This window comes from Lagenorhynchus albirostris, chromosome 7 (assembly GCF_949774975.1).
Source record: "Lagenorhynchus albirostris chromosome 7, mLagAlb1.1, whole genome shotgun sequence".
NCBI classification, from domain to species: domain Eukaryota; kingdom Metazoa; phylum Chordata; class Mammalia; order Artiodactyla; family Delphinidae; genus Lagenorhynchus; species Lagenorhynchus albirostris.
In genome coordinates, this window is record NC_083101.1 from 20,918,975 (window position 1) to 20,937,224 (window position 18,250).

Consider the following 18,250-nt stretch of genomic DNA (forward strand, 5'->3'; position numbering starts at 1 on the left):
CACACTGATCCTTACTGTCTTGACAAAATTGATTCAAGTGTTAGATTCACTCTTTGGGGACTTCTGTGACGGTCCAGTGGTTAAGACTCCACGCTTCCACTGCAGGAGACGCAGCTTCCATCCCTGGTCAGGAAACTAAGATCTAGCATGCACCGCAGTGTGGCCAAAAGGAAAAGAAAAAGAAGATTCACTCTTTCACTATTTATCCTGAGCCTGGAAACTGACGGACTCTGCCATGCCAAGAAATGATGGAACTCCTCTGGTAGATTGAAAGTTCCTCGTCACCATTCCATGACCTATTTTCACCAACCTCGTTCATCTTCTTCATTTCTCTCCCCTCTTCCTTGCTTCCCTTCCTCCTCTTCAGTGCAGGGAATATCCATACCCTGCCTTTCCTATGCTTTTCCATGCACTTCTGTCTCTGAATACCGCCCTCTAAGGGCCATGTGAGGATGATTAGTTAATTACTAGAATCAAGGGCTTGGAGAGCTGTTACAATAGAGACAGCATTTTGTTTATAGATAGGTTGGAACTTGTTTGGATTGGTGAGGAAACACTGATATTGTTAAAGCAAAGTCTGGAGAAACTGGACTGCCTCTCTTCTCTCACAACTAGCTGGGATCAGATAGAAAGTAGAATTTTTGGGTTTTTTTTTTTTCGCGGTACACGGGCCTCTCACTGTTGTGGCCTCTCCCATTGCGGAGCACAGGCTCTGGACACGCAGGCTCAGCGACCATGGCTCACGGACCCAGCCACTCCGCGGCATGTGGGATCTTCCCGGACCGGGGCACGAACCCGTGTCCCCTGCATCGGCAGGCGGACTCTCAACCACTGCACCACCAGGGAAGCCCCTATTTTTTTTTAATGTAAGTAATGGACCTCTTTGGACTGTACTGTAAGGACAAAGTCAGGACTTTATCTGAGGAGGATGGGCGTCAACTGCTCACACCAAGAAGGTGAGGCTCAAAGATGCTCTGTCAGGGACACAGGGGAGGTGCTGTGTCTCCAGTAGATGAAGAGGAATCTCAATCACAATTATCCTTCAATTTTCGCTGAGTCCTTAGTTTTCTATTGCTGCAGAGCAAATTATCACTAATTACTGGATTAAAACAACACAGATTTATTATATCAGTGTTTCAGGACATCAGAAGTCTGGGCATTGTATGGCTGGGCTCTGTTCAAGGGCACACAAAGTTGAAATCAAGGTGTTGGGTGATTGTGTCCTCATCTCGGGCTCCACTAGAGAAGGATATCCTTCCAAGCTCCCTCAGGTTTTTGTCAGAAACATTTGCTCTGCAGTCGTGGAACTGAGGTCCATGTTGTCTTGCCAGTGGTAGACCAAAAAGCACTCTCAGTCCTCAGCCGCTGCTCTCAGGTCCGTGCCATGTGGCTCCTTCCACAGGCCTTCTCACATTTGGAATTTTGGAATTTCTGACTTCTGGAAGGGTCTAGCCACTTTTAAGGGCTCACCGAATTACATCAGCCGCACCAAGATTATCTCCATTTTTATCAACTCAGAGTCAACTGATTTGGGATCTAATCGTGGAAGTAATATTCCATCAAACCACAGGTTCCTCTTGCATTGAAAGTTAGGAGATCTCACAAAGGTATTACGCTAGGGAGCAGAGTTAATGGGGGCCATATTAGGATTCTATGCATCATAATATTTACAACATACTTTGCTAAGCCCTAGAGTTGATGTCAGAAGACTAGGAAAGCATTGCTGGGCCTGGGGACACCCCCCCCCTTTTCCTCAAAGGAAAGTGACCTTGCTTGAAATAATCCTTTGTTTTGTTTTTGACTCCCCTGTCCCAGCCCCTTTCTGCCTTTAAAAGCTCCCCATTTTGTACAACTCCTCAGATGGCCTTTCTGTTTGCTAGATAGGATGCTGCCCCATTGATGAATCGTTTAATAAAGCCAATTAGATCTTCTAATTTACTCCGTTGTATTTTGGGTTTTTTTTAGCACATATAAGTGGAAGGTGCAAAACAGGGTATGTTTGGCTCTGGAAAAAAGAACAATATATTTGTGATAACTTTACCAGCCCTCTGCCTCACTGTAAATTCCACAAGGGTGAACAAAGGCTGTGTCTGAATCTCTAGTTTTCTCATTACCTAGTAAACCCAAGCAACCTAGTCTGCATATAGTATAAAAGCTCAACAAATAACTGTTAAATGAACAAAGTTTGTACATGAACTGGCCCATTGAGAAACTATTTCTACTCCAATTGCTTGATTATTTGGGCTTGATTATTTGGCTGAAACATCACCATCAAACTGGTTCTCACTGAGGATTGATGTATTCACTTAATCTGATGCTTCATGTTTTCTCATTGTTCTTATACCATAAATGAAAAGACATATATTTCAAAGATTAGCGTTCTCTCTCTATAAAACAATGGCATCTGCCCCATTGGGCTTTTTCCCTCCAATTTCTCTCATTATCCCAGCTTTCTGGAGTCTGCGGTAGGCAGTGCGATTCCCGGTTTCCCCGCAGCTGGCTGCACTGACTGGGAAAAGCAACTCCAAATTCTGTCCTCAAGTGTTGAAACCTTTGAGCGCCGGGGTTGGGTTGTCAGGCACAGTGAAGCACTCTGCAGGGAGCAGTCTGCGAGCCAGGTTTTGCCCGCTTGCACCTCACCACTGCGAGACCATCTCAGCTAGCCGGGCCACCCACCTCTGAGCCCGCCGAGAGCGCCAGGTCCCCACTGTACGGCGGCGACTCGGTCAAGATGGCCGCGCCCGGGCGGATACCCAGGGGCGGCGCCATCGCAGCTGCCGAACTGGCAGAGGCCGCGCTCTGGGGGGCCGCCATGTCGGCCTCCGCCTGCCCCCTGATCCTGACAAAGCCAGACACCGCGGACCGGAGGAGGAGTGAAGGGACGGCGGGACAGGCCGGGTGTCCCCCGGAGATGGCTGTGTCGGAGCCCGGGGGCAGCGCCGCGGTGAGCGCGATGATGGGGAGGGGTGGTCTGGTGGTCAGCTGCGGTCGAATCGGGCGTCAGTGACTGGAGGGTTACTGTAGTCTGTGAAGATAGGTGATTCGGGAGTTGGGAGTCGGTACTGGAGGGCCTCTTGCAGGGGTGGGGGGACGGTGTTAGCACACTCAGGGATCGATGGAGTAGTGCTTGGGAGGTGTCTGTGGAGTCCGTTACTGCTGCAGTTTGAGGAAATCAGTGTTTGAGGGATATACGGTGACAGTGGTTGGAGGAGAGGGGTCTGTGGCGGTCCCTGGAAAGTCAGAGTTTGGGAGGCCATGGGGATCAGAAATGGGGGCTTTGGGGTGTATCAAAGATTGGGGAGTCTGTGGGGGTCGCAACTGGGAATGTCTAGGGGAGCCAGCGATTACGGTGCCTTTGGTAGTTAGACTGGATTGTCCCGGGCTGCGTGCAGAGGTGCAGGGAGGTCAGTTAGTAGCTTATTGCAGTAGTTAAAGCGAAGAGATGATGATGATGGTTTACAATAGGCCAGGATGTTGAAAGGCTATTCTGCATCGATATAGAGATAGTGCAGGGCTGTGGTGAAAAGGGATCTGATGTTAAAGTTTTCAGTGAATGAGGGAGGATGACTGTGCAGAAAAGTTGACATGAAAGACCTGAAACAGCTGTCGTTAGAAAGGTCTGATTGCAAGGTTAACCTTTGGCCAACATCCAAGAACTTAGATTTCAGGAGAGTTCCCGCTATTCCCGGGAATTTTAAAAGTGGCTCACTGTGCCTAAACTGTGTAAACAATGTGGTTTATGCTGAAAGTCTGATTTCCTTCGGGGAATCTGGGACTTTTGTATATGCTAGGCAGAGAGTGCCTATTTGACCAACCCCTAAAAATGTTATTTACCAAGCATTGGTAAACAGCATTTTTTTAAATTGAAGTATAGTTGATTTACGATGTTGTGTTAGTTTCTGGTGTACAGCAAAGTGAAAAAAAATATATATATACATATATTCTTTTTCATATTCTTTTCCATTATGGTTTATTACAAGACATTGAATATAATTCGCTGTGCTATACAGTAGGACCTTGTTGTTTATCTCTTTTATATATAGTAGTTTGTATCTGCGAATCCCAAACTCCTAATTTATCCCTCCCCCACCCCCTTTCCCCTTTGGTAATCTAAGTTTGTTTTCAATGTCTGTGAGTCTGTTTCTGTTTTGTAAATAAGTTCATTTGTGTCATATTTTAGATTCCACATATAAGTGATATCATATGGTGTTTGTCTGACTTACTTCACTTAGTATGATAATCTCTAGGTCCATCCATGTTGCTGCAAATGGCATTATTTCATTCTTTTATATGGTTGAGTGGTATTCCATTGTATGTGTGTGTGTATATATATATACACCACATCTTCTTTATGCATTCATCTGTCAACAGACATTTAGGCTGTTTCCATGTCTTGGCCATTGTAAATAGTGCTGCAGTGAACATAGGGGTGCATGTATCTTTTCGAATTAGAGTTTTCATCTTTTCTGAATATATGCCCAAGAGTAGTGGGATTGCTGGATCCTATGACAACTCTATTTTTAGTTTCTTAAGGAGCCTCCATACTGTTCTCCATAGTGGCTGCACCAATTTCCATTCCTACCAATAGTGTAGGAGGGTTCCCTTTTCTCCACACCCTCTCCAGAATTTATTATTTGTAGACTTTTTAATGATGGTCGTCTGACCAGTATGAGGTAATACCTCATTGTAGTTTTGATGTGCATTTCTCTAATAATTAGCAACGTTGAACATTTTTTCATGTGTCTATTGGCCATCTTTATGTCTTCTTTGGAGAAATGTCCATTTACGTCTTCTGCCTATTTTTTTTTTTTTTTTTTTTTTTTGCGGTACGCGGGCCTCTCACCGCTGTGGCCTCTCCCGCCGCAGAGCACAGGCTCCGGACGCGCAGGCCCAGCGGCCATGGCTCACGGGCCCAGCCGCTTCGCGGCACGTGGGATCCTCCCGGACCAGGGCACGAACCCGAGTCCCCTGCATCGGCAGGTGGACTCTCAACCACTGCGCCACCAGGGAAGCCCTGCCTATTTTTTTATTGGGTTTTTTTTTTTATTGAGTTCTATGATCTGTTTGTATATTTTGGAAATTAAGCCCTTGTTAGTAGCATCGTTTGGTAAACAACATTTCACATGTGTTAGTACAACTCATTTCTGAAAGAATTAAGTATGTACTGTGTGACTCTACTGGGAGAGGACTCTTGGAAACTTGTTCCTGGCTTCCTCTGGACTTCACCTCATGCAGCTTTTTCCAGCTGATTTTGCACTGAATTCTTTTGCTGTGCTAAATCATAGCTATGAGTACAGCTATATGCTGAACCCTGTGAGTCCTTCTGGTGAATCATCGAACCAGACTATTAATGGGTTAAAGTCTGGTGATACTCTAAACGAGTTAGGGATTTTGAAGGATGAGTGAAAAACTGTTGAAAGTATAATTTACTTCATTTTCAGGCCCTGAGGTACATGGGTTGGGGTGGAGGTGGGCAAACAACCTCCACGGGGATCACTGTAAGGGAACAGAGTCCTCAGGAGACAGGTAGGTTTTGGTTAAAGCAAGCAGGCAAAGGGAATGGCTAAAGAGGGTGAGCGTGTAGTGAAGTTTACTGGCAGTGATTAGAGTTTCTGTAAAAGGCACTGTTTGAGAGTTCTGTTGGCATCAGTGACTGGAGATTGATAGGATTTGGGGTGATATCAGAGATGGAGATTGATATGTTCCACTGGTATCAATAGTTGAGGAACCTGTGGGAATATGTAATCAGAGTGTTTGTGCGGCAAGTGACTGGGGAGATCTGTTGCTGTTAGTGATTGGGAGTTTGTTGGGATCAGTATTTTTGGAATTATAGGCTTAGTGATTAGGAAGGGCCATGCTGGCTCAGTGATTGGGAGGCCAGTGACAATTAATGACGGGAGTTATAGGAATCAGTGACGACGTTTGTGAGGTCAGAGATTGGTGACACATGCAGCTAATTTATTGGTGGCTTATGGCGGTCAGGGGTGATCTTTAAATGTTAAACAGACATGTTTGAATGTATACTTATCAGTTTCAGAATTCTCCAGTAGCTGCCTAATAAGAGGAGAAGTTTAACATGCTTTAATTTCTCCCCGTCCCTAACCAGTTATATGCCTGCTTATTTTTCTTACATCATGCCTCTTGATTTTAAGGTTACTTTTATAACAATTGCACAAGAATGTTATCAAGTTACTTGGATGTAACTAGACATTTTACTGGTTTTATTATTCGTAGTTCTCTCTTGTATATGCTCAAGTCTTTCCCAATCTTGAAATCTTTATTCTGATCCAATTTTCCTTCTTTTAAAAATCATTCCTCTTCTTCTTCTCCTCCTGTCTCTCCTCTTCCTACCACATTCCCAGTTTCTCCCTCCCTCCTTCTCTTTATTTCTAAAGTACATAGGTAATATACTTTCTGCATCCTTACATGCCTAAAATACCTTACTTTTGCTTCCGAACATAAATGATTTTTTGACTGGTCATAAAAACCAAGGGTCTCGATTCTTCTACCTCAGAACTCTATAAACACTCCTCCATAGTCTTTAGTTACAGAAGAAAAGATGAAGACTGATTCTGGTTTGTTTGTTTGTTGTAATTGTCTTTCTCTCTGATAATCATAGGATTTTTTTCCAAAGTACCGTAGACTAAGTGGCTTATAAACAACAGAAATTTGTTTCTGACAGTTCTGGAGGCTAGAAGTCCGACATCGGGTCGGGATCTGGCGACAGCCCTCTTCCAGGTTTCAGACTTCTTGTTGGATCCTTACTTGGCAGAAAGAGCAGAGACAGGAAGCAAGCTCTCTCATGACTCTTATAAGGGCACTGATCCCATTCATGAAGTCTCCCCTCTCTTGATCTCATTGAATCCTAATTATCTCCCAAAGGCCCTATCTCCTAATATCATCATATTGGAGGGCAAGGTTTCAACAACGAATTGGGGGGACACAAACATTGAGTCCATTATAGGGACATTTCTTAATATGATTTTTGTCTCTCAAAAACAAAAATGCAAAATTGGGTAAAAAAATAAGCCCCGTGTATAACATTATGATCATCAGTGAATGGTCAAGGTAAGAGAAAGTCATTATTATCTTGTCTGCATCTTTCACTGATGTGGATAACATTGGACTGAACTAGGAATGTGCTATTACAGGGATCGGTAACATTCAAAGATGTGACTATGGCCTTTACCAAGAAGGAATGGGAGCAACTAGATCCTGCTCAAAAGAGCCTGTACAAGGATGTGATGCTGGAGAATTACAGCAACCTAGCCTCAATGGGTAAGGACAAAGTAATTCAAAGTGTGCCTACTGTGATGCCTTCTCTCTGAAGCCCTTGGATAAGTTTATCCTTAATTTTTATGAATCAAAGAGTTTTAATCTCTTTTGGGTACTAGCCAGAATACTTGTGCTCCTCTGCCTTGAAAATGGAGGATCTACTCAGATGGGGTACATGGACATCTGCACTGTGAAATTTCAGAAGCCATGTGTTCTTTTATCCTTTAAAAGCTCTGAAGCTTAAATGGTAGGGCTTGATTTCTGGAATGTTTGTTGTTCTAACACTCAATTTCTATCTTTTCTCATGAATAGGATATCAAGCTCTCAAACCAGACATGATATCCAAGTTGGGAAAAGGAGAAGAGCCATGGCTGGGGAAGGGGAAAAGACCCAGACAAGGTGGTCTGAGTGAAATAGCAAGACCCAAGGGAATAGGAGCCAATGGAAGTAAGTTCCTAGTTTCTTGGTGGTAACTTTGGAATTCTTTTTTTTTCACATTTTTATTATTTATTAATTTAAAAATATATTTTTTTCTTTTTATTGAAGTATAGTTGATATACAATATTGTGTTAGTTTGAGGCATACAGCAAAGTGATTCAGTTATACATACATATATTTTTTAAGATTCTTTTCCCTTATAGGCTATTGCAAAACATTGAGTATATTTCCCTGTGCTATACAATAGGTCCTTGTTGGTTTTCTGTTTTATATACAGTAGTGTGTATATGTTAATCCCAAATTCCTAAATTATCCCTTCCTCCCATCTTTCCCCTTTGGTAACCATAAGTTTGTTTTCTATGTCTGTAGGTCTGCTTCTGTTTTGTACAGTTCATTTGTATCATTTTTTTTTTAGATTCCACATATAAGCGATATCATATGATATTTGTCTTTCTCTGTCTGGTTTACTTCACTTAGTATGATAATCTCTAGGTCCATCCATGTTGCTGCAAATGGCATTATTTCATTCTTTTTTATGGCTGAGTAATATTCCATTGTATAAATATATCACATCTTCTTTATCCATTTATCTGTTGATGGACATTTAGGTTGCTTCCATGTCTTGGCTGTTGTAAATAGTGCTGCAATGAACATTGGGGTGCATGTATATTTTCAAATTATGGTTTTCTCTAGATATATGCCCAGGAGTGGGATTGCAGGATCATGTGGTAGCTCTATTCTTAGTTTTTTAAGAAACCTCCATACTGTCTTCCATAGTGGCTGTACCAATTTACATTCCCACTAACAGTATTGGAGGGTTCCTTTTTCTCCACATCCTCTCCAGCATTTATTATTTGTAGACTTTTTGATGGCCATTCTGACTGGTGTGAGGTGATACCTCATTGTGGTTTTGATTTGAATTTCTCTAATAATTAGCGGTGTTGAGCATCTTTTCATGTGCCTGTTGGCCATCTGTATGTATTCTTTGGAGAAATGTCTGTTTAGATCTTTGGCCCATTTTTTGATTGTGTTGTTTTTTGCTTTTTTTTTTTTTTGATATTGAGCTGTATGAGCTGTTTTTATATTTTGGAGATTAATCCCTTGTTGGTTGCATAGTTTGCAAATATTTTCTCCCATTCTGTAGATTGTCTTTTCATTTTGTTTATGGTTTCCTGGGCTGTGCAAAAGCTTTTAAGTTTAATTTGGTCCCATTTGTTTATTTTTGCTTTTATTTCCATTACTCTAGGAGAAGGTCCCAAAAGATATTGCTGCAGTTTATGTCAAAGATGGTTCTGCCTGTGTTTTCCTCTAGGAGTTTTATAGTATCTGATCTTATATTTAGGCCTTTAATCCATTTTGAGTTTATTTTTGTGTATGGTGTTAGAGAATGTTCTAATTTCATTCTTTTACATGTAGCTGTCCAGTTTTCCCAGCACCACTTATTGAAGAGACTGTCTTTTCTCCATTGTATATCCTTGCCTCCTTTGTCATAGATTAATTGACCATAGGTGCATGGGTTTGGAATTCTTCGAATAATTTATTCTTAAATTCGTCTTATAGATCCTAGGAAGTAGCAGTAGAAAAATATCAAAATCTCCTGGGGGAAAAAGAGTTCAAACTACAAAGATTCTCCAACCTTGGAGATTCTAATATCTCTTCCTTCTGTGAACCTGTCCACATGAGAGGTTCTCATAGGAGATTCACTGTAGTTGGGAGCCAGTGTGACTTATGGGGATTTGCTTATACCATTTGTATCAGTCAGCTTAGTCTAAGTTACATCCCGTTAAAGAAAGACCCCAAAATCTTAGTGGCCTACAAAAAGAAAGATTTGGGGCTTCCCTGGTGATGCAGTGGTTGGGGGTCCGCCTGTTGATGCAGGGGACACGGGTTCGTGCCCCGGTCCGGGAAGATCCCACATGCCGCAGAGCGGCTGGGCTCGTGAGCCATGGCCGCTGAGCCTGCGCGTCCGGAGCCTGTGCTCCACGGCGGAAGAGGCCACAGCGGTGAGAGGCCCGCGTGCCGCAAAACAAACAAACAACAACAAAACAAACAAAAAAGATTTGTTTCTTGCTCAAGCTGCAGCCCTTTTCCACGTTATCTTGTGACCTACACTGAAAGAGCAGTCCCTATTTGGCCAATTCTGGTCTCATTACAGAGGCAATGAAGAGGGAGTGGAACCATATGATGACTTAAAATCACTGATTGGATGTGGTAGATATCTCTTTCTGCTTACATTTTATTGGTTCATTAGTCAGAGCAGATCACCTGGTCACTCTCGAGTTCAACTGGGTAGGAACTATACTTCTTTCACAGGGAGGATTCAAATGGCCATACAGTGGGGCTGGGAGGTGTAATCCACAGGGAACAATAATACAGTCTGCCATACCACTCGGGTTGTGGTAGGAAAAAAGGTGAAAAACAGGGCTCTAAACCTTGGATACCAGACCATCAAATGCCTAACTGACCCTTCCATATAGCCATCTTTCCTCATCCATCCTCTCTGTTGCTCAGTTTTGAGAAAGAGCAGTGAACCCTTTTAGCTGTTTTCTTAAGTAATCCCATTCCTGCTTACCTCTCTAAAGCAATGCTTTTTAAAATTATCCTCCCTTTTCCTAATATCCTCAGCTTTTCTCCCTTCATCCACCCACACTCTTAGACCCCATAGTATCAAATTTCTCTCCTTAGAGATTCAGGCATTCTTAAATCTGTCCTCTATCCAGTCTCTTGGTGTAATCCTCCTGCCCCTCATTACTTTCCATTTCCCCCCTTTCACTGTGAAATGCTCTAGATTTGTGGTCTATACCACCAGCATTATTTCCATTTTCTCCCTAACCCTTGCAGTCAAATTCCATAGGATCCATGCCTCTAACAATTTCTGACTTTAAAGTCAGCAGTGGTAACCTTCCAGTGCATATTTTAATAGTTTTGATCAGCCTGAAATTCTTGCCCACCTAGCTTGAATTATACCACTTGAATCTGATTTTATCGTTTAAGTGTTCCTTTACCAGTTTTTTCACCAGATTCTCTTCTTTCTCACTTTGAAGTGTCCCTAAGGTTTTGTCTTCTACTATCCTTTTTTTAAATTCTGTTTTCCTCAAAGGAATAATCTATTGTGTAAATACAAGCTATTTATTCTATACTGGTGACTTCCAAGATAAATTTATCTTGTCCAGATAAATCTTCAATTCCTTTGTCTTATATTTTACCTCCTTACAGGATAGCTTATTCTCAGATGGTCAGAAATTGAAAGCTTTATCTTTCTTTCTAAATTAGAGCTTCCTTCCACCTTCCTTGTTTTTATCAGGGTCAGATTTTAGGCCTGTCTGCCATGGAGTTCCCATGAATCCTTGCTCTCTGCATTCCCTCTTACTATTCTTTCCTCAGTTCCTGATTCTTTTTCCCCCTTCAGTTCTGACTGACATCACCCAAATTATATTCATATTGTCCCATACCTAAATTGCTCCAATTCTTAGGTAGCTTATTAAATCCCCCCCTTAAAAAATTCATCTTAGATGTTGCTACCAAACATTAAAATATTCAGTTATTACATATCACTTCAGTCCCCAAATTAGCAGAATGTCCACAATATCTTTTTAAGTTTCTTCTAACATTGAATTTTTCAAGACTCCATGAATTTCCCAAGACCAGAGGGACCAGTCCTTCAAATGACAAATGAAGAGACTTCATAGAGTTTTCTTTGTTTGTTTGTTTTTGTTTATTTTATTCTATTTATTTATTTTTGGCTGCGTTGTGTCTTCGTTGCTGCGCGCAGGCTTTCTCTAGTTGCGGTGAGCAGGGGCTACTCTTCATTGCTGTGTGCAAGTTTCTCATCGCAGTGGCTTCTCTTGTTGCAGAGCACAGGCTCTAGGCTCCCGGGCTTCAGTAGTTGTGGCATGATGGCTCAGTAGTTGTGGCTCACGGGCTCTAGAGCGCAGACTCAGTAGTTGCGGTGCACGGGCTTAGTTGTTCCACGGCATGTGGGATCTTCCTGGACCAGGGCTCAAACCCGTGTCCCCTGCATTGGCAGGCGGATTCTCAACCACTGAGCCACCAGAGAAGTCCTTCATAGAATTTTTGATCCATGCATTAGTGGCTCCAGTTTTAGCTGTCTTCACTTTTCTCGCTGATACTTGGTGTTACAACTAAAAAATAATCCTGAGTCATTTAATACATACATTTTTGTCATTGCTACAGTGACTCTATTCTTGGCTCAGGTTCTTCTATCATCCTTGAAGTTTCTTCAAGGAAGGACTATTCTGTTACCTCCAATGATTTGCTGGGTCTAATGAGCTCCATGCTTCAGTTTCTGAAGTTACAGTCATTTTAGCTTAAAATTCATGTCTTAGTTACTGTCTCAGATTCAGGACAAGCTTATAGCCTTAATTACATGCTCTGCCAGACCCAGCTCTCCCCTAGTATTACCCTATTATTATACCAGTTCACTAGTTCAGAGCCTCCTCCCCTCCCTCATGGTGAATTTCTCTTGTGGTGCTTTATATCTTTTCCAGCTGGCCAATGTCAGTTGGGACCAGCCCAAATCATCATAATAAGAGATTCTTATAATGTTACACCTCAAGGGGAAAGGTTTGAGTTTTGATCCCTTTCTTCCCAGAAGGAGATTTGCCTCCATCCTCCCCAGCATCCTTGGACATTGGAAGATGCAGCCCTGTCATGCTACATAAAAGCTCTTGTTGGGCTTCCCTGGTGGTGCAGTGGTTGAGAGTCCACCTGCCGATGCAGGGGATGCGGGTTCGTGCCCCGGTCCGGGAAGATCCCACATGCCGTGGAGCGGCTGGGCCTGTGAGCCATGGCCGCTGAGCCTGTGCGTCCGGAGCCTGTGCTCCGCAACGGGAGAGGCCACAACAGTGAGAGGCCCGTGTACCGCCAAAAAAAAAAAAAAAAGTTCTTGTTATACTCTTTCTCTCAGGATGCTTGCATCGCTTAAAATTTCCTAAATGAAAAAGCAGCTGGCAACTCCAATTCTTCCTACTATAACACTACTTTATGTATACTTATAAAAATTGATCTACTCCATGGGAACTAATCTCTTACAAGTTCTCCATAAAAGTAATAGTATTTCCTGGCTGTATATTCAAACACCATAACTCTTTTCTGTTTGAACTCAGTTTTCACTTTATCCATGTAATGTTCTTTTACTAGTAAAACAACTATTCACTTTTTATCTCTTTCTTTCTGAGGTCATGGGGACTCTTATATCTGCTTCTCTCTTTGAGTCTCTTTGATTCCTATCCTGAAGCTTTATCTGTTTTTCCATGTCCATAGCTGAAAAAGGCCACCCCCAAAATGGTAGTCCTAGCTTCTAAATTGTTTGGTTTTTACATATGTAACATCCATATCTAGCTAACAGAAGTCTTCAAGTTTCAATTCTAAGTTCTTAGGAGAATTGTTGAATAGCTGGATCCTGGTGTTTACCACTGTCTGATCAATTGTTTTCAAGGAGAAGTTAGATCATATACTACAAACATGGCTGCCTACATCTGTCAGTGTGGGTGGTGGTCTCAGAGAAGGGAAGCATAGATTGAGAAGATATCTTAAAATGTATAATTGTATAATGTATGGAGGAAAGAATGTGAGCAATCACTTAGAGTTAGGAATTAGTTTTAAATTTATAATTGGCAATTAGAGTGACCTGACAGGAAGGTGTGCTCCATAGCAAACTATTGGAAAACAAGTGTGTGTGTACACTGTAAATCCAAATGGTGTAAAGTTTATTTGCCAATATCAAACTTTATAATATGGTAAAAACATCAGGTAACTCATAGAAACTGTCGGATGTTTCTTACTACAGGAATTGCATTATTATATTAATCATGGGTGGTAGCAGTGGAACATCCTTTCCTGCTTAATCCCTCAGTCATCTATATGCTGTTCAGTACTCTTTGATGGACTTACCTTATTTTCTCTTATTTTGGCTCTTTGGGGAGCAATAACAAAATTTTACTTGAGCTATCCTAAGTAAATGGAGGAATTTATTATAAGGCTTCTTGTAACCTAAGGGGTGATACTTCAGCTGGGGACTAGAACCAGTACTGGGAAGCCATTAGGAACTGGGATTATGCAGATGGTCTCTTTGAGGACACATGATCCTACATCTCTGCTTTTCTGTGGATGTATGCTTTATTCTTTGTACTGATGAACTTTCTGTTTACATAGGGAAAATGTGGCTTTGTAGTGCTTGTCTTATATCATTTTTAAATTTAGCACCCAGTGGAGACTAACTAGGGTCTAAGTTTTTAGGAGACATACTCTTATTGGACATCTTGGCTTGAGCCAGCTGTCTCCAACCGTGACTATGGAGAGTTGGATGAATATAGATGGGCTGTAAGAACCAAATACTATTGGTGGATTGGCAATTATTAAATCTGGGCAGCTTGGGCTGAGGAGAGAATTCAAAAAGTGTCAACAACAATTACAAGCTTTTATCTTCATCTGTTTTTTATTCACTGCTCCTTGTGTTTATTTCATCTTTTATCCCAGGTTGCAAGGTCATATTTATAAACAGCCAAAGCCTTTTCTAATCACTATTGTCAATTTTCTTTTCCTGTTTTTACTACAGCACTTTGCCTCTCCAGTCCAAAAAGACAGGGACATTTGCACTTGATATTTCATTCACTTTAGGATACTAGGCTTGAATAAAGATTCAGCCCCACAACAAGGCATTTCTTTATAAGTTGTATTCCAAAATATGAGAGTGCAAAGATTCACAAGAATGTCTCATTGAATTCCACTTTAGAAGAAGTCCAGCAAGATGATGACCAGCTAGAGAACCACCAGGAATCTCAAAACAAACTCCTTGGGGAAGTTGCTTTCAAGAAAACAACTCTGACTAAGAAAAAGGGCCATGAATGTAGTTCATTGGGGAAAAAAAATGTGAGTACAAAATATGTTCCTTCAAAAAAAAAGCTTCTTAAATTTGATTCACATGGAAAGAATTTAGACTTACCTGGTCATGTAAGAAATTATGTAGAAAAGAAACCCGATGTAGCTAAAGAGCATACGAAATCATTCAGCCATAGCTTATCTGATACAAAGAAAGACAAAAATCAAACTGGAAAAAAATGTGAGAAATTACCCAACCATAGCTCATCTAATAGGCCTGACAAAACTCAAACTGGCAAGAAACATACTGAACGGGACAAAATTCAAACTGGAGAAAAACATAAGGAATCATCCAGCCATAGCTCATCTCCTACTAAGTGTGACAAAACTCAGAATAAAGTGAAACCATATGAATGTAATGAATGTGGGAAGGTTCTCAGCCACAAACAAGGACTCGTTGACCATCAGAGAATTCATACAGGTGAGAAACCATATGAATGTAATGAATGTGGGATAGCCTTTAGCCAAAAATCACACCTTGTTGTACACCAGAGAACTCATACTGGAGAAAAACCATATGAGTGTATTCAGTGTGGCAAAGCCCATGGTCATAAACATGCCCTCACTGACCATCTGAGAGTTCATACTGGTGAAAAGCCCTATGAATGTACTGAATGTGGGAAAACCTTCAGACATAGCTCAAACCTTATTCAACATGTGAGATCTCATACAGGTGAGAAGCCCTATGAATGTAAGGAATGTGGAAAGTCCTTTAGGTATAACTCATCTCTTACAGAACATGTGAGAACTCATACAGGTGAAATACCATACGAATGTAATGAATGTGGAAAAGCCTTTAAGTATAGCTCATCCCTTACTAAACATATGAGAATTCATACAGGTGAGAAACCCTTTCAATGTAGTGAATGTGGGAAAGCTTTCAGCAAGAAGTCACACCTCATTATACATCAAAGAACTCATACTAAAGAGAAACCCTATAAATGTAATGAATGTGGAAAAGCCTTTGGACATAGCTCATCTCTTACTTACCATATGAGAACTCATACTGGTGAAAGTCCTTTTGAATGCAATCAATGTGGGAAGGCTTTCAAGCAAATTGAAGGTCTTACTCAACATCAGAGAGTTCACACTGGGGAGAAGCCCTATGAGTGTAATGAATGTGGGAAAGCCTTTACCCAAAAGTCACACCTCATTGTACATCAGAGAACTCATACTGGGGAGAAACCCTATGAATGTAATGAATGTGGAAAAGCGTTCAATGCAAAGTCACAACTTGTTATACATCAGAGATCCCACACTGGAGAGAAACCTTATGAATGTAATAAATGTGGAAAAGCCTTCAAACAAAATGCATCCCTTACTAAACATATGAAAACTCATTCAGAAGAGAAATCTCATGGGTGAAATTAGTGTGGGAAATCTGAACTAAAGGTTTTATGTAACCTTAGAAGTATTCTAACTTTAAAGAATGTTAGAAAGCTTTTAACAAGAAGTTACACCTCGTTACACGTGAGAGAATTTGAAAATGAATCACCACATGGAAGAAATGGATGGAGAGTTTAAACCTTTTATATAAAATATTGTTTTAAAAATATTTTAAATGATCTATATATTCAGGTTGAATATAAAGCTTTTAAAATTGTTAATAATTGAATAATCAGAGCACTAGAGAAACAAATTACATTTTCTGACAATTCCTGAGTTGCTTGAGGGTTGTGTACTTAAACACCACATGTGAGAATTGAATTGGTGTATCTGTTTATTGCCATGTATAAATGTGTGTGACCATTGGTATGCGTTTCATCTTTGATGCTATCATGCAGCTCTTTCTTAATGTCTTTGCTAGTACCTGCGTCAGCAGAAAACTTTATAGAAGGGTTATTATCTATGTTAAAAAAAATGTTAACACAAAATTAAGAGAAAATGAAAGAAATCAGCTGAGAACACACAGGTGCTGGTAGGGAATGCTATCCAAGATATATTGTTGAGTGAAAAAAGCAGGTTGCTCAACTGTGTATATAGTTTATTCCCACTTGTGTACAAAAGGGTGTGTGTGTTTTTCTGTCTGTGTGTATGTATGTATGTATTTGTGTATATATATGTATATTTATATGTGAGTAAATTGGTTTGAAAAAATACAAAAGAAACTTAGCGGTTGCCATTGGGCACAGGACTACAGGAATGGGGTCTGGGATGGGACGGAGACCTCCTTTTTATTGTATACTCTTTACATTTTTAAATCATGTACATATATTATTTTCACAATTAAAATCCTTTTAATATGTATAAATCAGTACTAATGAAAAATTTCACTGAACCCACTCCATGATGTTATTTGACAAAGTAAGAGTTTCTATGCTTATTCATGAATGAGGATATGGTATTAAATTTGATATTGAATTCACAAAGGCTTTTCCTATCAAACATGTTCTTTCATTAAAATAATGAATTACAACTATAACTCAGCACTGTGTTTCTTTTATTCATCACATTTTTAAAGACTGAAGATGAACTGTGATTGCAGCTGAATGAAAGTGATTTTCTGCACAATCACTCCATTTTATCTCATATTCAAAGTGCTTATACACAAATACCTCAATCTGAGATTTCAAATATATTGCAGCAAATGGCACTACTTCCTGTTCTTGCCCAATAGCAGACCTTGTTAATGTATCACTGCACTCTTTCTGAGTGAATCTAGACTTGGCCTCAGAATCATTCTTAAGCATGCATTCCAGAAGATACTGTTAATCAATTTGGGTTTGCACAGGAAACCTATTTTCCTATTTTTACTCATGAGTCATAGATTTAAAAATACAGCTGAACTGTTCTAAAATTTAAGTTGTTACAATAAAAACAGTAACATAAGGACAAAAATGGTTTTGTAATATAAGGTAATAATAATATTTGATATGTATGTCACCTTTTACATTTTTCAGAACACATTCACTGCATTACCTGATTTATTCCTCAGAATAAACATATAAGTTGGTAGGAAAGACTTGTCTAGTCATGGTCAATACTTCTCAATAAATATTTCACCTAGATACTAGCCTAGCATAATTATGGACCCTCAACCATATGTGATTAATTGCCATCTTTGCAAATATTTCCTATTCCAATGCCTGCCTTCTTGAACTAATTTTGGAGAATTAAAGAGTATGAATATTTAGAATGAAATATGTGCGTGTGTGTGTGCACATGTGCACATACATGTATTGAAAGATTAACTCACGGATATTATGCTCTCATTACCAAGTAACTTATTTACTGTTGGGGAAGAAAATGAAATGTGAAAGCCATTTCCATCAGTAATTTATTACCAGGTGAAAATCTAGCACTATGCACAGAATGAATCATCACTGTCCAGAGCTATAGAAAATCTGTACTTTGTAGAAGAATAAAACAGTTGCACATATGGCTAGAAATTTCCTACACTTCTTGGAGAACCCATGGTAGTGCCACACCTGGGACAGTCAAGAATATAGGTATACCTGAACAGTAAAAATGAATGCTGAAAGTCATCCTGTGCAGTAAAAAATGAATTAAAATTTAGTATTAATTAATAGGAAATGATGTCTAAAAATAATTAGAAGCAAACAGGGCTTCCCTGGTGGCGCAGTTGTTAAGAATCTGCCTGCCAATGCAGGGGCACAGGTTCAAGCCCTGAGCTGGG

The 18,250-nt window shown here is 40.4% G+C and overlaps 1 protein-coding gene across 6 annotated transcripts in view; it reads left to right on the forward strand.

Annotated features, from left to right (window-relative positions):
* The window catches only part of ZFP37 (ZFP37 zinc finger protein), a 46,494-nt gene extending 29,459 nt beyond the window's left edge, over nt 1-17,035 (forward strand). For 3 of the 6 annotated variants that reach the window (XM_060154581.1, XM_060154579.1, XM_060154583.1), the window contains 3 exons: nt 7,152-7,278; nt 7,588-7,722; nt 14,468-17,035. In XM_060154581.1, coding sequence (XP_060010564.1) covers nt 7,152-7,278; nt 7,588-7,722; nt 14,468-15,978 — 1,773 coding nt within the window. In that variant the 3' untranslated portion in view covers nt 15,979-17,035. Of the gene's footprint in view, nt 1-2,727; nt 2,945-6,695; nt 7,069-7,151; nt 7,279-7,587; nt 7,723-14,467 lie in introns of those variants that run through there. The other 3 variants (XM_060154578.1, XM_060154582.1, XM_060154584.1) reach the window with 3 other exon arrangements.
* The last annotated feature ends 1,215 nt before the right edge of the window (nt 17,036-18,250 follow it).